A 21,918-nucleotide genomic window follows, 5' to 3' on the forward strand; every position below is an offset into this window, starting at 1 on the left:
TCCTTGAAGTACAACTTTGCTTACACAAATATAATAATAAGCCTCTAATAGAGAAAACATGGTCCATCAATATGAAAGAGAGTCATAAGCTTACTCTTAGTTCTGCTGGCCCTTTTTTTTTTTAATTCCAACCAAGCATACATTCAATGTTAAGCCAGGGTACGGAATAAAAAGATCTCTTTGGAAAATTCCATTCAGGTTAAAAAAGTCGATTTAATAGATCACTTCTTTCTATGAGATAACCTACTTTATTCTAACAGGTTGAGTATTATAGCTTCTCCAAAAGTTTATTATTCCCTTTTGATCTACAATATGGAGGCTAAAAGTCAATCTTCACGGAATAAACATTTGTTCTATCATTCTTGGGAAGAAAGCTTTATTTATCAGGAATCTTACAACTCTGGTATTTCATGAAGAACAAAAGTAAATTGTAGACAAACAGTATATCCAAACATAATGCAGTCACTCCTGTCTAGAATTCATACCATTAAATAAAAGACTATGTAAATATTTAGTATTATATTCCAGCTGTAACAATTAATTTAAACACTGAATTAATTTCAGTATTCTTCATGAAATAATAATTGTAATTCTTGTCTAAAATAGAAATACTTAAGAGAAAATACAGGAATAAGGGAGGCAGAAATAAGTCTTCAGTTCCTGCTTTGTGTTAGCATGCATACTGGACCAAAAGGTTTATCACCAAATTCCTTCCTTAAAGGTATTATGATTACTTCCTTACAGGTACAAGTCTTATAAGACTAGGTAAGGTAGGGTTTATAGAAAGTCCATGTAGTACTAAAGTATTATATCAGGTGTAAAAGACCATAAATATACTTACTGAACACTGTAACACTGGAAAGAACTATCAGGATACTCTGGTTGAAAAGGCTGCTGACTCTCCACGGTCCCAAACCACCAGGCGTCATCTATTATACTGCGGAATCTATCACCTACAATGTTTTTAGAAATTCTTAAGAGTGCTCTTGAGAATAATCACTCTGTTCCCACTCTAAACTGCTAGTTTTTGTTGAATACAGAAGCAGCATTGTATCCAGCATTATTAGAAGTTTCAATCTGAGTTTTCCATATATGTGAATTTTACATTTTACCCTCTTCAAGGATTTTGATTTCCAAATGCTAATAATTATTCTGAAATAAATCACATATTACCGCATATAATTTAACGTTTATCAATTACTTGGGATCATCATTAGACATACTGCTTTTTGTACTGCGCATATGATACTACAGTTGTTTCTTCTATTTTTTGTTTCACCATTTTGTTTTTAAAAATCTCTTCATGCTAGTTTTGTACCTGTAAATGGCTAAGGAATACGAAACCAACCACATGGACAAAAATGTTTCTCCCACATAAGAAAGGAGAATTTAAAAGTACTAATAGCAGATAATAACATAGTGTTTGCTCTGTGTCAGGTACCATTTTATTCATATCGACCTTATAGGTATGTTCTGATGTGATTCCCATTTTACAGATAATGGAATTGAGGCAGAGAGAGGTTAAAATCTTGCCCAAGATTAAACAGCTAGTGAAGGGGGAGGAATAGAGGGGGAGAGAATAAGAAGGGGAAAGAGAGAAAGGGAGAAAAAGGGAGAGGGGGAGAGGGAGAGAGGAGGAGGGCAGAGGGGTAGATGGAAAGAGGTAGAAGAGGATGAAGAGGGAGCGGGAGAGGGGGTGGGGGGGGAGAAAGAGAGAGAGAGAGAGACAAAGGAGAGAGAAACCCACAATCAGTAAAGGTCTGTTAAAAGCCCAAGTGTTAAGTACTCCATTTCATGGCCATTGACATTTCAAGATTTTCTTTTTAATACAGATTTGTATTCTAATAGAGTAGGTATTCACAGAAAATGTTTTATGCCACATACAATGTTCATAAAATCACCTAAACGTAACTGAAAAGAAAAATTTAATTTAATTTTTCTAATTTGGCTAACAGCTTTTTCAGTCTACCGGTTTCTTTCTGTTAAATCGGTTTAAAAGTTACTTACTCTACTTCAAACAATAATTATTCAGTGAGAATTCTATACTTACCAATCTGCCAGTTCCTTTCTTTGGCTTCATTATAAAACTGATGTAGCACAAGGAAGTCAATGACATCTGGCATGTCATGATACCTGAGGAGAAAGTAAAGTACATATGATTCAGTATACTGATATAACAGTATATGTTACTTTCTAAACATCCAGGAATATATGCTTAATGTGGAGGTATTGAGCAAAATGTTGCAAATCTCAAGGTCCCTGTGAATGCCTTTACTTAAATTAAAGCCCATCTGTTTGATCTGTTTGGCTTAAATATTTACTTATGACATTATTTATATCACTAGCTATATTACTTATTTACTTACTTATTTATTTATTTATTATTTATTTATTTTTGGCTGCCTTGGGTCTTCGTTGCTGTGTGCGGGCTTTCTCTAGTTGCGGTGAGCGGGGGTTACTCTTCAATGTGGTGTGCAGGTTTCTCATTGCGGTGGCTTCTCTTGTTGTGGAGCACGGGCTCTAGGCGCGTGGGCTTCAGTAGTTGTGGCACGCAGGCTCAGTAGTTGTGGCTCACGGGCTCTACAGTGCAGGCTCAGTAGTTGTGGCTCACGGGCTTAGTTGCTCCACGGCATGTGGGATCTTCCCAGGCCAGGGCTGGAACCCATGTCCCCTGCATTGGCAGGTGGATTCTTAACCACTGTGCCATCAGGGAAGCCCTATATCACTATCTATATTACTTTTATCCTGTCTATTTTATAAGATTGTTGTTTCTTACATTACCCAATTGTGTAACCAGGTCTTCAACAAAACTAATGATGCTTAAATGTCTTGAGGCAATTGATCACATACATAGTTCCATATAAAATTCATTGTAATAGCGCAACTCTAGATATGAGAAGAAGCAACAAGGGAGAATATTTCCTGGATTATAAGAGTCTAGTAAAACAAATGATCCCAAGCCTAATCCAGAAATAGGACATTGAGTGGCCTATCAACAAAGTCCTTGCCTGACCTAAGAATAAGCCTTCGTAATGCCATGGGACAAATGGGTCATGACATTCTTCCCAAACCTTGGTTGAATTTATGACCAACAGGGGGTACTGTAAACAAAAATATGTTGCCTGCCACTCCAGTTCTACAAGGATCAAGTCATTAGCCACTGTAGTTGCTGACCTACAGCACACCCTGAAAGGAATTCAAGATGAAATATTCTGTGTTTTGGATATATGGGCCCCTAGATAGTTAAGATACATATGTAATGAAGAATTTCAATGACCCCAGATTCTTGCATCTTCCCATATATAGAAAAGCACTAAAATCATTAACTGAGATATCTGATCCTTGTGACTAGCAATAACTAGCAGGATGTATGCTTGACTACATGTATTTCCCAGCCGCCAAAAAATCATATATACGCTGGCTCATTCCCTCCTACCTCTTGAGAGCAGTTTGTCAGAGCTATCTGAGAGGCTGTCTCCTAGACTATAGTCCTCAGTAAGTCCCCAAATAAAAGTGAAACCCACAACTCTCACATTGTACGTTTTTCAGTTGAGTTATAGATAGATAGATAGATAGATAGATAGATAGAGAGCTATTAAGTGGAGAAACAAAGCAAGAATTCAACATTAAACCTTGGTCTTTAAACTCTAAAGCCTGTAGTGCTGTCATGTTTTCTTTCCCATTAAGACTTGTACTCTGCAGAATACATGATAGGGATTAAAATACACACACACACACACACACACACACACACAAGATCCAAGATAGATACTCACTTAATGGAAAAAGATTCTCCAGTCATTTTGCCTGAAATGGGGTCCAGAAATGCAAGCTTCAAGCAGCATAGTGTAGGTGGTCCAACCTCATATTTGATTCCTACAATCTTAACAAATTCTTGTTCCTATTCATGAGAATACCAATAAATTATTACTTTCAATATAAATAATTGCCTAACATTTGCATATTATTTCATTATTATTTGAACAATTTAAAAATTATCTGAAACAACATTGTAAATCAACTATACTCCAATAAAACTTTAAAAATAAAAATAAAAAAATAAATAAAAATTATCCTAATACCCACCAGATACTAGGCACTCCACTAAGTGTTAAAAGTAATAAGACATGGCTCTTGACCCCTTAATAGCAATTTGTAGTTTAGTGCAGGGCTATAAACCAATGATAAATAGCAGAATCCCCTTGGGAACCTTTTTAAAATTCATGTTCCTAAACCTATTACTATGGAATTGAGTTCACTATGTCTGGGGTAAAGCTCAGTCATACATATTTTGAAAAAACCTCCCCAGGTTTTTCTCTGGGGAGTTAAGAATTGCTCTGCTGGTTAAGAATCACTCCTCTTGTCACTACTTCTCCCCTGAACTCCTTGACAGTCTGTCAGTGGGAGATTTTTGTGGCCGTCCTCTTGCCTCCTCCAGCCCCACAGAACCCTACAAGTCTCAGTCATGCGTGAGTGCATCTCCAGCCATGTTGGCCAGGCTGGTGTCCAGATCAGCAATTTCTGCTGGGAGCTCTACCGCCTGGAACATGGCATCCAGCCCGATGACCAGATGCTAAGTGACAAGACCATTGGGGGAGGAGATGACTCCTTCAGCACCTTCTTCAGTGAGACAGGTGCTGGCAAGCATGTGCCCAGGGCAGCGCTTGTAGACCTGGAACCCACAATCATTGATGAAGTTCGCACTGACACCTACCACCAGCTCTTCCACCCTGAGCAGATCGTCACAGGCAAGGAAGATGCTGCCAATAACTATTCCCAAGGTCACTACACCATTGGCAAGGAGATCATTGACCTTGTCTTGGACCAAATTCGGAAACTGGCTGACCAGTGCACAGGCCTTCAGGGCTTCCTGGTTTTCCACAGCTTTGGTGGGGGACTGGTTTTGGGTTCACCTCCCTGCTGATGGAACGTCTCTCTGTCGATTATGGCAGGAAGTCCAAGCTGGAGTTCTCCATTTACCCAGCCACCCAGGTTTCCACAGCTGTAGGTAAGCCCTACAACTCCATCCTCACCACCCACACACCATACTGGAGCACTCTGACTGTGCCTTCGTGGTAGACAATGAGGCCATCGATGACATCTGTTATAGAAACCTTGATATTGAGGGCCCAACCTACACTAATCTTAATCGCCTCATGAGCCAAATAGTGTCCTCCATCACTGCTTCCCTGAGGTGTGATGGAGCCCTGAATGTTGATCTGACAGAAGTCCAGACAAACCTGGTGCCCCATCCCCACATCCACTGACCTCTGGACACATATGCCCCTGTCATTTCTGCTGAGAAAGCCTATCATGAACAGCTTACTGTAGCAGAGATCGCCAATGCTTGCTTTGAGCCAGCCAACCAGATGGTGAAATGTGACCCTTGCCATGGTAAATACATGGCTTTCTGCCTGTTGTACCATGGCGACGTGGTTCCCAAAGATGTCATTGCTGTCATTGCCACCATCAAGACCAAGCGTACCATCCAGTTTGTGGACTGGTGCCCCCCGTCTTCAAAGTTGGCATTAATTCCAGCTTCCCACTGTGGTACCTGGTGGATTCTTGGCCAAAGTACAGTGAGCTGTGTGCATGCTGAGCAACACCACAGCCATTGCTGAGGCCTGGGCTCACCTGGACCACAAGTTTGACCTGATGTATGTCAAGAGTGCCTTTGTTCACTGGTACGTGGGTGAGGGCATGGAGGAAAGAGAGTTTTCTGAGGCCCGTGAGGACATGGCTGCCCTTGAGAAGGAGTGAGGAGGCTGGAGCAGATAGTGCTGAGGGAGAGGATGAGGGTAAAGAGTATTAACCTGTCTGCTGCAATTTTACACTATTGTCTTGGGACTATCTTATTTGTGTTCTGTGAAGCTGCCCATTGTGGCCCTATCTTGTCAATAAAAGTGATATTTCTATTTAAAAAAAGAAAAGAATCACTCCTCTAGCAGAAATACAGTTTGTAAGTAGGCAGGTGGACATGTTATGTATATGTCTGGGAAAAGGACTTACATTTATGAGTGCCTACAATATTATTTTATAATACCATCCTTATACATTGTTATTAGTCACACTTAACAGATGACAAAACTGAGCCTCATGGGTGCAGTGACTTGTTTCAAGTTATACACTAGTATATAGCAGAGCTGGGATTGAAATTCAGGTCTTATTCCAAAGCCCAGGCTCTTATACCACATATATGTTGCCTCCTAAAATCTCCTATAACCACAGGGTTAGAATTTAAAGTAGGAAATCATATGGTTTATTTATTCCTTTGATTCTAAAAAAAAACAAGAACAAAAACCTCAATTTTCACCTGATTCAGAACAGATGGTAGCATTCCTGTTTCCCAGGAGATGATTATGTAAAGCTCACTTGATAAGAAATTTTAGCACCTTACAACCTTGATACAATTTTTACAAGTGTCAAATCTTTATTTCAATAAATATACATATTCTCTCTTGCATCCTTCCTTTGAAGCATCATTACACAACAACCCTTCATTTACCTGGAAAACTATCATAAAATTGCCCTTTAGTCTCTTGTTCTCAGAGTCGAAAAAACAAAACGACAAAAACAAATGTAAACCTAAGTAGAAATGATGGTGTATGTATCTCTGTGTCTCTTTGTCTGTATTTATATAAGTATGAATGAATGAATGAATATGTATTTACAGTGAGAAAATCCTTCTCTAAAAAATAAACATATCTGTTTTATTCAATGACATGTAGCTACATAGGTACTATATCAAAAGAAATAATAAATAAAGCACCACAAAGTCATGAGTTTCTTAGGATTTATGATATTTACAATATCCTAAATCTGCCAGAATCTCAAGCGTGTTTGTGGTCCACATATGCAGTCACAGTTTATAGAGCCTCTAGAACATACAAAGCTGCTGAGGAAAATATCCACACCATGGAACTACTGCTTTGCTCCAATTATATCAATAGAATTGTATACACTACAGGATCTGAAGCTTGAAGGAAATTAGGTCAAATAATCAAGACAACAGGTGGCATACAAATTTTGGGAACCATAAAATGTGACCCATAACACTCAGCTGTACAAGAGTATGGTACATCACTTTATCCTGGATGAACAATCAATAGTGAAATATCCAGAAACTGAGAATAAGCCTACAGGCTAATAACTTAATTCCCAAGATACTTCAATTGCATAGCTTATTAATTTGGTGAACTTACCCTGAGATCCATTTTATTCCATGGCTGTTTTTGTAGGTTAACGCTGTATATTTTTGATTTTCTTACAGCCCGTACATAAGCTTCATGTCCTTGCCTAAAATATATAAGCTAAAACAAAAAACATGAGGTATTAAACAGCAGCATACCATTTAACACCTCTATATGTCCCAATATATTCCTACAAATGTCCTCTTCTCTTTACAAAGAATATAAATAATTATAATTTTGAAAAAATTTATACAATAAAGGTACTTATAATCAAATAATGTTCATTCAGTACTCATGCCTATGTAGCTCTGCGCTAAATATTGCATAATAAAAACACACACAGTCCTTCTTCTCCTTAGCACCTTCATAAATTTCTGAAGAAACAGACTAATGACAAATGTACACGAAAGTGGTCATATTTTAAAGTAATATTTTTCAAACTGTAATTGACATTCTAAAGCATCAACATTTTAATAGCCTACACATTATATATATATATATATATATATATATATATATATATATATATATATATATATTTCTAACCACAGGCTACTAAATACAGTAATTTCTAGACAGATTAAAATTTTTCTTTTGTAAGAAATAATATCAGAACTAGCATGGTATGGAAGGAAAATGAATCCAAGTGCTTGATAAAACTGTTCACCTCTTTAAGACAGCATTCACTACCATATTCTGATTCATTAAAAAAAGTTTCTTTCCCACAATAATTTTTTTTCGTCCTCACACCATACTGACAGGTTCAAATCACCTCCCAACCACAAAAATCTTAGCCTCCTTTAAGGTTCAGAATACTGGATCTGATTAAACAATCAGCAAACATTTCTAAAGTGAATGCCAACCCTGGATACAGCTTATTGTCCCAAACCTGTGCCCACCAGGGTAGAACAATGCCAGTGTGAATGGCCTTGCAGTAATATTTCCTAAATATCCCTGGGTGCACTCTGTACCTGAGAAGCTTAAGATCAGATTGCAAGTAGAATATGTAAGTAATGCCACCCTTCTTGTACATGTAGCTTCTTCCAAACAGCAGGCCTGCTTTGTAGGCGTTTTTCCCACTCTGCTTCCTTTATTTATTATTAATCCAAATACCCCACAATCATTACACAAAGGCAACCATGGGGACAGGGAAGAAGTCAGGAGACCTGACTGCTGTTGGTGCTACCCTTACAGGCCATGTGACTCTGGCCTTCCACATGCTCACCTGTCAAATGAAGAGGACACTCTGCTGGCAGGGGTGTTCAAAAGATTAATAACAATAACAAAGGACAGAGAGACTAGCATGCTTCAGGTACTATCCTAAGTGCCCTACAAATATCCTTTAATTTAATCCTTCCCAGAGCCCTATAAGGTAGATACCTTTATCCCCACTGTGCAGTTGAGGAAACTAGGGCACAGAGAAGTAATTTGTCAAAATCTTATTAGGTTTCATGCACTCCAATGTCCATTGCAGCACTATTTACAATAGCCAGAAGCAACATGGAAGCAACCTAAATGTTCATCAACAGAAGAATGGATAAAGAAGATGTGGTACATATATATAATGGAATATTACTCAGCAATAAAAAAGAACAAAGTAATGCCATTTGCAGCAACATGGATGGACCTAGATTTGTCATACTGAATGAAGTAAGTCAGAAAGAGAAAGACAAATATCATTATGATACCACTTATATGTGGAATCTAAAAAAAAAAAAGGGTACAAATGAACTTATTTACAAAATAGAAGTAGAGTCATGGATGTAGAAAACAAACTTATGGTTATCAGGGAGAAAGGGGGGAAGGAATAAATTAGGAGATTGGGATTGACATGTACACACTACTACATATAAAATAGATAACTAATAAGAATCTGCTGTATAGCACAGGGAACTCTACTCAGTACTCTGTAATGGCGTATATGGGAAAAGAATCAAAAAAGAAAAAAAAAAGAGTGGATATATGTATATGTATAACTGACTCACTTTGCTGTACACCCGAAACTAACACAACATTGTAAATCAACTATACTCCAATAAAAATTTTTTAAAAAAGAAAAAAAAACTTATATTTCCTATAATACTTTTAAAGGGGTGGTAGAGATAAATAGAAGAAAGTAACGTAAAAAATACCATACTATGGAGATTTTAAAAATACACTGACATATTCTACCAATCAACACTAAGTCAGAATTTCTAATAGTTAAAAATACAAGTAAAATTTTTTTAAAGGTTTAAATATTAGTATATAAACACAACTGTAGTGGTAAAAAAAGTCATTACCATGCTTACCAATAACATGATAAGCATGTTATTCAGATATCCTTTATTAAATATTTATTCCTGTACTCAACAAATATTGATCAAATATGTATGTACAAGGCACTGGGTGCTATGATAACACATCAAAATAAAATCCTTTCCCTCAAGGATATGGACAGACATGTAGATATATGAGTATGATACAAGGCAGAATGTAGTATGTATCATAAGAGAGAAATAATTTAGATGGGAAAGCACATGAAGAAGGAGTGGCAAGCAAATGGTAAGTAGGGATAACATGCAGAAGAAGTTGGCATTTAAGTTAAACCTTGAAAAATGAGCATTTTGAGAGGCAATGACCAGTGGGTAGGGGTATTCCAGGCAAAATAATGAAGGCTTAACACTTAAAAGTAAAAAGTAATGCTGTCATTAAGAGACTGATTATATAAAAGTATGTTTCTGCCTTTATGGGTTCTTTAAAAACATTCTTTAATTCACGTATTTCACTGTCTGATTCACTTATACACCTTTTCCATTACCTGAACAACTGTCATTAGCTAATACACATTAGTCTTGAAGCATATAATCATGCACTAAGTTTAACAAAATAAAGGGAAAGGTAAATATGGTCCTATAAAATAGAGAGTAGTCTCAGATCATAGAGTATACAGATCCTTATTCTGTTCTAAGATTTTTTTTTAAATATTTATTTGCTTATTTATTTATTTATTTATTTTTGGCTGTGTCGGGTCTTAGTTGCAGCACATGGGATCTTTTGCTGTGGCGCATGGGCTTCTCTCTAGTTGCAGCGCATGGGCTCTCTAGTTGTGGCATGCGGGCTCAGTAGTTGTGGCAAGCAGGCTTAGTTGCCCCTTGGCATGCAGGATCCTATTTCCCTAACCAGGGATCGAACCTGCGTTCCCTGCATTGGAAGGCGGATTCTTAACCACTGGACCACCAGGAAGTCTCCCTGTTCTAAGATTAATCCAAAATTATTTCTCTTAAGCCTCCATAAAAAAAGGCAATAAATACAAGAAATAGTGATTTTGGATATACCCCTAAGAAAGCTCTTCTAAGTTTTTTCATACAGCATTCATCCAGAGTATGTTTTACTAAAATAACCACACAAACGAGCATTGCTCAAAAGTCTGACACTTATAAGAAGACACACTTAGGAAAGGAAACATTTTAATAATATCAAAAGATATTATAATAATAAGTAATAGCTTAATTGTAAGGCTACTTGGTAGCTATCTCTGGTACAAAATATCTATAGAAGACAATTATAGAAAAGTTTGGTAAAACTTTTATTGGTTCCAAGATTTTTAGAACCATTTCCAAGGTTTTGCTCCTTCTTTATTATGATGATAATATTACATTCCTACTATGGGTCTTAAGTTGAAAACTGTGGGTAAGCATTTAATCATTCAAAAATGAATGATTAGTCAATATGTCAGAGACTATACAAGCCAACTAGGGCTCAAAATATAACAATGCTACCATAACTTTCATAAGAAAATCAAATAAAAATTTTTCACTGTATAGAATTTAAATCAATTTTTGACTGACCAATCATAAATATGGCTGTTATTCAATCATAGGTTCAGTAGGAAGGCCTTGTTTGTGAAATGACTTTCCCATAAGCATTGAAAGGGGTGATCATCCTCTAGAATATTTTCTATCAGGTTGAGCATGGGCTTCTTTTAAAAAAACAAAACAAAACAAAACAAAAACAGTATTAGGACTTGATTAGGATTCAAAATACCACTCAATTGGGCTTCCCTGGTGGCGCAGTGGTTGAGAATCTGCCTGCTAATGCAGGGGACACGGGTTCAAGCCCTGGTCTGGGAATATCCCACATGCCGTGGAGCAACTAGGCCCGTGAGCCACAATTACTGAGCCTGCGGGTCTGGAGCCTGTGCTCCGCAACAGGAGAGGCCACAATAGTGAGAGGCCCGTGCACCGTGATGAAGAGTGGCCCCCACTTGCTGCAACTAGAGAAAGCCCTCACACAGAAACGGAGACCTAACACAGCCATAAATACATAAATAAAAATTAAAAAAAAAACAAAATACCACTCAATTCTACTATGTGGCAATTAAGATAAAAATAAAGACAATTATTTTCATGGCTTCACAAGCCAATCAATTTATCTCAATGTTCATTGAGCATCTACTATACTAAAGACTCTGTGTCAGGCCCTACAAAGGACACAAAAATTAGTAAGATTCAGTCACCGTCCACAATAAATATATAATTGAGCAGCACAGTTAAGACTGTGAACATATAACTATAATAGAATTGAGAATATAAATGCCCTAAGACTGATATTAAAGTGAGTACTCTTGAGGTTCCAAGAGAAAAACGTTAGTTAACAGAAAACAATTACCTCATCTCCCATCTGTGGGACAAACGGGGAACGTCGTGGTATGGTATCCAAGATCCACTGAGGGGCAAACCATTCTTCATTGGGCTCACCTGCCATAGAAACCAGTCCTCCTTTCTAAAATATAGTTCACAAACATATAAACTATAAATATATGAACAGTTGTAGAAAAAATAGCAGGTAGAAAATGTTAAAAACATCAGGTTATAATAAAACACAAAATATACAAATTTTAAACATTTTCTTTTACCGATTAATTATGCATAACTTTTGTACCAATAAAACAATCAAGTGAGTAACATGTTCAATGTTGGCTGACAGATAATATGACACTATATACTATCTAAAAACCACAAATTTTACTCTTTATGTCCCTAGTATATCAAAGGAATTCAATACAAGTAACACAATAACTTTTTGCCAATTAAATGATGACCATCAAGAAGATAATTCTGTCTACTAAAGCAAGAAGTTACAGAATGAATACAGAATCCATTTTTAAATTAATATTCAAGGAACTGTGTGGATTAAGTTTTTACATCATTCAAATGAAATTATAGTGGGAAAAAAACCCCCATCATTGGGATGAAATAAAAACATAAAGAAATAGAAGAAGCCCTACATGATTTATCATATCCTTCCATTTTACAAGTCAAAAAGATATAGAAATTTATGACTGGTGACATGACAAGAATAATCCTTTTATACTACAGTGGCTTATTTAAAAACTCTACTACAGGGGCTTCCCTGGTGGCATAGTGGTTGAGAGTCTGCCTGCTAATGCAGGGGACACGGGCTCGAGCCCTGGTCTGGGAAGATCCCACATGCCGCGAACCGGCTGGGCCCGTGAGCCACAATTGCTGAGCCTGCGCGTCTGGAGCCTGTGCTCCGCAAGAGAGGCCGCGATAGTGAGAGGCCCACGCACCGCGATGAAGAGTGGCCCCCGCTTGCCGCAACTGGAGAAAGCCCTCGCACAGAGACGAAGACCCAACACAACCATAAATCAAAATTAATTAATTAATTAATTAATTAATTTAAAAAACCCAAAAAAACTCTACTACATTTTAACAAACAACTGTCAAAGTGTTTTTATTTAATGTTAAAATAATAATGAAAATATTCTAGCCTCTACTTTTGACAACAGAAAAATTTCAAAAAATCTTTACATCTTTTATACAATTTTACTTAGTTTCTCAGACGGAATATTATTTTTAGAGAAAAGTGAAGTGTTACTGTTAAGTATTCAAGTATCAAAGGCAAAAACCAAAACCAACAAAAAAAAAAAAAAGAAAAACAACCTGTAAACTTACAAACCTTCTTTCTAGTCTGTTTAGGTTTCTTTTGCCGTTCTTCAAGTGACTTCAAATTCTCCTCCTCAGAGCTGCTGCATATTTTCCGTGTTGCCTGTCTCGTTTGCCTTTTTGGAGGTTGCAAATTTATTCCAGCATCTGCTGTCCAATCAGAATATTCACTTGATGAATCACTGTATATAATACATAAGTTCAGAAAAGGAATAGTTTTGCGTCATGATTGAAAGATGATCATTTTGTAATCAAACAGCATTATAAATGACATGGTTTGATTTTCTTCTAACCAAAGATTAAAAAATATCAAATATAGAATTTTGATCATTACCTAAGTGATTTTAGTGAAATGCTTCTTGGATAAAGTATAATGCTTAGTTTCCCATAACAGGATTTAAAATTCAAAATTCCTGTCCAAATCACAAAAGCTTCTTTAAATAAAGATGTTCCTTATCCCTGGAAATGGTTAAATATAGTTGATTTAAACCTGAAATAAATACACATAGCCTGCCAAGGTGTAGAATCTTGGATTTACAAAGAATCTTATTTTACAGATGGAACTATTTTAGGGAACTAAAGCCCATGATGACATGCGCAAAAAGATATTGGTAGAGCTAGGATAAAACAACAGGTCTCTGGGCTTCCAACCCAGTACTCTTTCTACTATAAAATACTATTTTAACTCTGGCTTTACCAAATTCCTACAAGAACATAATTTCACATTAAAACTGTCAAATGATTTTGACCAAATCAAAACCATTAAAACTACCTGGAGGAACTTTCACTTTGCCATTCAATAACAGGATCCTCTATAGAAGCATCACTTGTGCCAACTGTTTCATCTTCCTGCAACAAAGAGCCAGCAATTGAGATATATGGTTATTATTAACTAGCATATTATTAATTAGCATATATTACCTGTTTTATAACACTTTTTGTATTCCCCCCTCCAAAAAAAAGTTCTAGTTAAAAATGTATGTAATCATTTTTCTATATATACTTGTAACTCATAACTAAGCCTACCAAGTATTTAAAGATTTCTAGCATCTACTATCTTACTGATATGAGACACCTTTTCTTATTTCAAAGACACAATAGACTCCTTAAGAAACACAAATATAACCCTCTTAAATTTTGTTAAAACCAGTGTTTTCTTTTTTTAATTGAAGTATAGTTGATTTACAATGCGGTGTTAGTTTCAGATATACAGCACAGTGATTCGGTTTTTGTTTGTTTTTCATTGGGGTACAGTTGCTTTACAATGTTGTGTTAGTTTCTGCTGTACAACAAAGTGAATCAACTATATGTATACATATATCCCCTCCTTCTTGATTCAGTTTTATATGTATATATATACATAAAAAAATATGAATTTATATGAATATATATATTCTTTTCCAGATTCTTTTCCCTTATAGAAAGCCATTGTTTTAAAAAATACCTACCCAAAAATGATAAAAATACCTATATGCCTCTACCAAGTTAATATAATTACTCTCCATAAAAAAGTTAATCATCTTTTTATTATGTAAGCTCTCAAATGTACCAAGGTAGAGGAAATAGATAACATCCTTGTGTACACAATCTCCAGTTTAGACAATAACTCACAGCCTATCTTGTATATATACCCTTACCAACTGCCTCATACCCCAGGTATTATTGTGAAAAAAAAGCATTTACACTATAAATATTTATTAAGATTAGGATTCTTTTTAAAAACATAACCACAACACAATTATTACATTAAAAAGATAACAATTCTTTTTTTTCTTTTTTAATAACAGCTTTATTGAGATAGAACTCACATACCATAAACTTCACCCCTTCAGAGTATACAGTTCAATGGTTTTTAGTATATTCAGAGCTGTTCAACCATCATCACTAATTTTAGAACACTTTCATCACCCCAAAAAGAATCCCTAAACCCATTAGCAAGGACCCCTCACTCCCCACTACCTCAAGCCCCTGGAAGCCACCAATCTACTTTTGGTCTTGGTACTCTTGTCAAAGTACCCCATACTTTGAACAACAAAATCTGTACCAAGTAATCTTTGTTTTTCTTCTCTCTTCTTCTTTTTCATGTATTTTTAATTTTCTTAACCATCTTAAATTGCTACGTTGCCCTGAATTTCTCCTTGCCTATCTGTCTTAGTGACACTCATGCAACAGGACTCTTTAATCCATCTACATTCAATGTCTTTTTGTTTTAATTCTTTTAAGTCCATGGCTCAGAGGCAACAGGGTTTTTTTTTAATTTTTATTGGGGTATAGTTGCTTTACAATGTTGTGCTAGCCTCTACTGTACAGCAAAGTGAACCAGCCATACACACACACACATCCCCTCCCCTCTGGATTTCCTTCCCATCCAGGTCACCACAGAGCACTGAGTAGAGTTCCCCATGCTATACAGTAGGTCCTCCTTAGCCATCTATTCCATACATATCAATAGTGTTTATATGTCAGTCCCAATCTCCCAATTCATCCCACCCCCCCCTTGTTATCCATACGTTTGTTCACTATGTCTGTCTCTATTTCTGCTTTGTAAATAAGATTGTCGATACCAATTTTTTCAGATTCCACATATATGTGTTAATATACAATATTTGTTTTTCTCTTTCTGACTTACTTCACTCTGTATGATAGTCTTGAATACGTGATCATTCTTTTCAGATCAAGATTTTCATGGGTGGGGGGAGAGAAGGAGTGATATTATTGATAAGAGTTAAAGAATTGTGAATGGTGGGAGAAGAATGAGGGTACCATACATTATCAATGTATAATTAAACCCTCATTATTCACTTAAATACTATAGTTATTAAGAGAACAAAAGGAAAGGACTGGAGAAGAGAGGAACATGAGGAAAAGAACTGCTATAGTCTTTATTTCATTACCATGGAAAAGGTAGGTCTGAAAAAAATCATCACTCAGTAATCTCCATGATTGGTAAAGTCAACAATAACAGAAAACATGTATATTATGATTACACAGTCAACAAGTTCTGGAACTGTATAACTAGTTATCTCAGTTAATATTCCATTTCTTTCCATTTCTAGGCAGATTTGCTCTCACTCTCTTTTCTTACTGTCCCAAAGCCAAACTTTTCCTGGCATGTTTGATACCCTCAATAAAGATAATATCTTCGGTACAAATAAGAGAAGATATCTAAAGGAATTCAATATAATGCTCAAATTTGCCTATTAAATGCCTTATTAATAAATAATACTCATAAGAAAGTCATTAAAATAATTTTCTGTTAAATTTACCCTTAAAAGTAAACCCAAAGTTTATCAAATTGCTATTTCTTTCGTGATATGTCGATTTTCAGCCTTTCATAGAAAAAAAGAACTTTGAAAAGGAATCTAGGTATCAGATATGCCTTAACTTCTTTGTGATTTTACAAGGTCTCGGATATTGACCTCATTGATAGTCTCATGTTATTAAACCTAGTTGAAAAATTTAAAAAAAAAGTAAACCCAAAGTGATGACACTAACTGGGAAACAAAAAATTACATTGAGTAAATAATAGCAGATATCTAACCTCTGAGGAGCTATCTGAGTCTTCCTGTACACCTGAATTTTGACATGATGCTTGTGAATTATGCTCTATGTTGGATCTTGTTTGGTAAGTATGCTGGCGTTTGCGTTGCGTCCTTCGTAAAGACCGCCCACAGCTAGGCGGATAATCATTCTATAAAACAGAAGGAAAATAAATTTTAAAAAATGAAAGGCTCAGTGAATATACACAAAAGAACATATATAAAGCAAATCAATTGGGCTTGATTTGGAGTGAGGGTGGAGGTGAGAGATAGGAATAAAGTCCCAAAAAGAAAACCCAAGATATATTTTTATACTATGTTTTTACATAAAAAATATACTTCATTTTTATATATTTAACCCACTTCCATTAATACAGATTACTTTCCGTATTTTGAAAACTTTGTGATCAAATTAAAGATAGTACTGAAATTCTAAGCTGCAAGAATCTGCCCACTCAGAATTTACATATACCATATTATCTACAATTTATTACAGGATGAAGCAAGATATCTATATCATATGTATGTGTATATATAATTCTTAATATAACATGTATTTCTTTAGTTCTATAAAAAACTACATTTAGTAAACGAGTCAAAATAAAAATTTAATTTTTAATAACAAAAATGTAAAGTAAAAACTGTTTTATTCTACCCTTTACAAGTATAAAATATTCTTACTGATATACCATATGTCAAAACTATAACCCTAATATGTCATCAGGAGTAAACAAGCTTAAAGGTCTTCTAAATCAGTATCAAGGGCCAGTTTCTTATCTTACATGTAAATGTTTCTCATTTTCAATATAAATAAAAATGTTTACAGATCCAACTACCCTGTTTATTAGTCTCAGACAAGTCTGATGTTTGACAAATCAGCTTAGCAGGAAAAAAGAATATAAATCATGGATGTGAGTCATTCAAAATCTCTAAGAAAATAATCTTATCACAGAACATCATATACGCTAATAAAATCTGAACAGAAATTAAGAAAGTGGGTATCAAAATGATCTAAGAATATTTAGAGATATTCATATAATAATTACCTGAAATTGTATTTATCAATACTGAAAAGACACTTAAAATTCAGTACCCATTGCTTATATTTCCTTAATAAGATTAAAATCAACCTAGACTTTCCAATTTACCAAACTCTTCAGGAGTTACAGTTATTAGTTCTGGGAACAAAACTATATTCTTATGCCACTAGTTTGTTCAACCTCAGAGTACTAGTCAGGGGTTTAAAATGCACCTAATGGAGTACAGGAATCTTATTCCCTGATTAGCAGTTTCTACTGGGAATATGAATCTTCCTAATGTATATAGAACAGATTTTACTCCTGTCTAATTAGGTAGGCCAGGAGTAAGCCTAGGGCAGGGGTCAGCAAACTTTTTCTGTAAAGGGCCAGAGTACAAATATTTTGGCTTTGCAGGTCATATGATCTCTGTGGCAACTACTCAACTCCACAGAGCATGAAAGCAATCATAGACAATATATAAATGAATAGGTATGGCTGTGCTCCAATAAAACTTTATTAATAGGAATAGGCAGTAGACCAGATTTAGTCCATGGGCAGTTTGTCAACCTCTGCCCTAGGGTATCTGAACATTTGTTTTACATTGTGATTAGTGATCCAGCATTAATTTTAAAGTTCTACTTTAACCATATGAAAATGGGATTTTAATACAAATATCCTATACCTACAATGACCATATATCCTAGATTTGGGGGGATAGTTCTAACTTTGTGTAATTTTATCCTTATTAATAATAACCATATATCTCCATTTGGGGTTTCAAAAAAATAGTTTCCCTATATACAGACACCTATCGAAATAATCCCTTAATACATAACTGCCACCTTTCAAAAACCTGGTATCTGCAAATATTTACAAATAGTGTATTGCAAAGTACTGTAAAGCTAAACTTACCCTTTGGGTAGCATAAGATGGCTTCTTCTTCTTTTCGACTGTATAAAGACTGATTTCTAAGTCACCTTTAGCAGTTCGACATTCTTCCTGAACCCTAATAACAAATCAAAGGTCAAAGTAACAGAAAATCATCAAAGAGCAAACCAATGGTTTATTTATTATTAGAGAAATGCAAATCAAAACTACAATGAGGTATCACCTCACACCAGTTAGAATGGGCATCATCAGAAAATCTACAAACAACAAATGCTGGAGAGGGTGTGGAGAAAAGAGAACCCTCTTGTACTGTTGGTGGGAATGTAAATTGATACAGCCACTATGGAGAACACTATGGAGGTTTCTTAATAAACTAAAAATAGAATTACCATATGATCCAGCAATCCCACTACTGGGCATATACCCAGAGAAAACCATAATTCAAAAAGACACATGCACCCGAATGTTCATTGCAGCACTATTTACAATAGCCAGGTCATGGAAGCAACCTAAATGCCCATCGACAACGAATGGATAAAGATGTGGTACATATATACAATGGAATATTACTCAGCTATAAAAAGGAACGAAATTGGGTCATTTGTTGAGACATGGATGGATCTAGAGACTGTCATACAGAGTGAAGTAAGTCAGAAAGAGAAAAACAAATATCATATATTAAGGCATATATGTGGAACCTAGAAAAATGGTACAGATGAACTGGTTTGCAGGGCAGAAATTGAGACACAGATGTAGGGAACAAACATATGGACACCAAGGGGGGAAGCGGCGGGGGGGTGGGGGTGGTGGTGTGATGAATTGGGAGATTGGGATTGACATGTATACACTGATGTGTATAAAATTGATGACTAGTAAGAACCTGCTGTATAAAAAAATAAATAAAATTCAAAAATTCAAAAAAAATAAAAATTAGATAACAAAAACACCTTTAAATATAAAATTGGACATTTTAACCATTTTAGGTATGTAATTGAGTGGTGTTAATGACATTTACAATGTTGTGTAACCATCATCACTATTTCCAAAACTTTTTCATCACTCCAAACATAAACTTTGTAACCATTAAGCAATAACTCTTTATTTCTCCTTTCACCAGTCCCTGCTAACCTCTAATCTACTTTATGTCTCTATGAATTTGCCTACTCTAGATATTTCATATAAGTGTAATTATACCCTATTTGTCCTTTTGTGTCTGGCTGATTTCACTAAGCATTATATTTTCCATGTTTATCCATGTTATAGCAAGTATCAGAAGTTTTTATGGCTGAATTATATTCCAGTGTATGTATATATCACACTTTATTTGTCCATTCATCTGTTGACAGGCACTTGAATTGTTTCTACAATTCAGCTATTATGAATAATGCTACAATAAACATTGGCATACAAGTATCTGAGTCCCTGCTTTCAATTCTACTTCTAACGTTTTGAACAGAGAATTATTTCATATTGTTCTACTGCCAGGGGGTAGCATTCAGTTCATATATTAGCTATGTCTCCCTTTTCTTATTACTGCTAAAGAAAGAAAAGGTGAAACCAAATTAATTTTGCTACTTGTTGGCTCAGCTGGTAAAAAGGTTTCGCTAGGAAGATATTAGGATTTGAATGGATTTTCTATGTTCTCTGTCAATGTCCTTTCTCTTTTCCAAATCTATTTCTAGTTGCTGTGCATCATCTGGAGTCAATATTACAGTAAATGTTAAGGTTTACAAATAAGGATAGGGATTCTAAGTTTGAAATTCATCCTAATGAAATCCTTTCATCCAAAGAAGTCTACTTAAATGATATTTCTAAATATACGCTAAGCACTGGGTCTACTACATACCTATACTGCACTCCCAAACTGCTCCAATTCTGAGTTTCCTCAGAACCACTGTTGAATATTGGGTCCATGTATCACTGACATTTAATCACATATGGCCTCATGTTCTTATTTAATAGTATTTTTTCATATCTTCTAACCTAGACTATAAATTCAAAGAAGACAGAGATTATGTTTTTTTCATTTTTCAGTATTCCCCAAAACATTTACCACAAAGCTAAGCAAATTTAAGATAATCTTTAAATAGTTGTTATGGAATAAACTAATGAAATAATGTGGAAAAACTAATGCATGGCTCAGCTAAATTAAAGAAAAATACCTTAGTTATTAGCCTAACATAGTACATTTCATTTTTTTTAACATCTTTATTGGAGTATAATTGCTTTACAACGGTGTGTTGGTTTCTGCTTTATAACAAAGTGAATCAGCTATATGTATACATATATTCCCATATCTCCTCCCTCTTGTGTCTCCCTCCCACCCTCCCTATCCCACCCCTCTAGGTGGTCACAAAGCACCCAGCTGATCTCCCTGTGCTATGCGGTTGCTTCCCACTAGCTATTTTACATTTGGTAGTGTATATAAGTCGATGCCACTCTCTCACTTCGTCCCAGCTTACCCGTCCCCCTCCCCATGTCAAGTCCATTCTCTACATCTGTGTCTTTATTCCTGTCTTGCCCCTAGGTCCTTCAGAACCATTTTTGTGGGGTTTTTTTAGATTCCATATATATGTGTTAACATATGGTATTTGTTTTTCTCTTTCTGACTTACTTCACTCTGTATGACAGACTCTAGGTCCATCCACCTCACTACAAATAACTCAGTTTTGTTTCTTTTTATGGCTGAGTAATATTCCATTGTATATATGTGCCACATCTTCTTCATCCATTCATCTGTCGGTGGACACTTAGGTTGCTTCCATGTCCTGGCTACTGTAAATAGAGCTGCAATGAACATTGTGGTACATGACTCTTTTTGAACTATGGTTTTCTCAGGGTATATGCCCAGTAGTGGGATTGCTGGGTCATATGGTAGTTCTATTTTTAGTTTTCTAAGGAACCTCCATACTGTTCTCAATAGTGGCTGTATCAATTTACATTCCCACCAACAGTGCAAGAGGGTTCCTTTTTCTCCACACACTCTCCAGCATTTATTGTTTGTAGATTTTTTGATGATGGCCATTCTGACTGGTGTGAGATGATACCTCACTGTAGTTTTGATTTTTGTTTCTCTAATGATTAGTGATGTTGAGCATTCTTTCATGTGTTTGTTGGCAATCCGTATATCTTCTTTGGACAAATGTCTATTTAGGTCTTCTGCCCATTTTTGGATTGGGTTGTTTGTTTTTTTGATATTGAGCTGCATGAGCTGCTTGTAAACTTTGGAGATTAATCCTTTGTCAGTTCCGTCATTTGCAAATATTTTCTCCCATTCTGAGGGTTGTCTTTTCATCTTGTTTATGGTTCCCTTTGCTGTGCAAAAGCTTTTAAG

The 21,918-nt window shown here is 35.6% G+C and overlaps 1 protein-coding gene and 1 pseudogene across 1 annotated transcript in view; one reads left to right on the plus strand and one right to left on the minus strand.

Moving 5' to 3' along the window:
• Positions 1 to 21,918, minus strand: part of BRWD3 (bromodomain and WD repeat domain containing 3) — a 120,533-nt gene that overhangs the window by 20,032 nt on the left and 78,583 nt on the right. The window contains exons 20-28 of the mRNA XM_059910688.1: positions 18,609 to 18,702; positions 16,680 to 16,829; positions 13,911 to 13,987; positions 13,152 to 13,320; positions 11,841 to 11,954; positions 7,203 to 7,310; positions 3,777 to 3,901; positions 2,051 to 2,133; positions 842 to 953 (exon numbers count right to left, since the gene is read on the minus strand). Coding sequence (XP_059766671.1) covers positions 842 to 953; positions 2,051 to 2,133; positions 3,777 to 3,901; positions 7,203 to 7,310; positions 11,841 to 11,954; positions 13,152 to 13,320; positions 13,911 to 13,987; positions 16,680 to 16,829; positions 18,609 to 18,702 — 1,032 coding nt within the window. The remainder of the gene's footprint in view (positions 1 to 841; positions 954 to 2,050; positions 2,134 to 3,776; positions 3,902 to 7,202; positions 7,311 to 11,840; positions 11,955 to 13,151; positions 13,321 to 13,910; positions 13,988 to 16,679; positions 16,830 to 18,608; positions 18,703 to 21,918) is intronic.
• LOC132356940 (tubulin alpha-1C chain-like) lies at positions 4,466 to 5,812 on the plus strand (annotated as a pseudogene).

The sequence above is a fragment of the Balaenoptera ricei genome, chromosome X (assembly GCF_028023285.1).
Source record: "Balaenoptera ricei isolate mBalRic1 chromosome X, mBalRic1.hap2, whole genome shotgun sequence".
Taxonomy (NCBI): domain Eukaryota; kingdom Metazoa; phylum Chordata; class Mammalia; order Artiodactyla; family Balaenopteridae; genus Balaenoptera; species Balaenoptera ricei.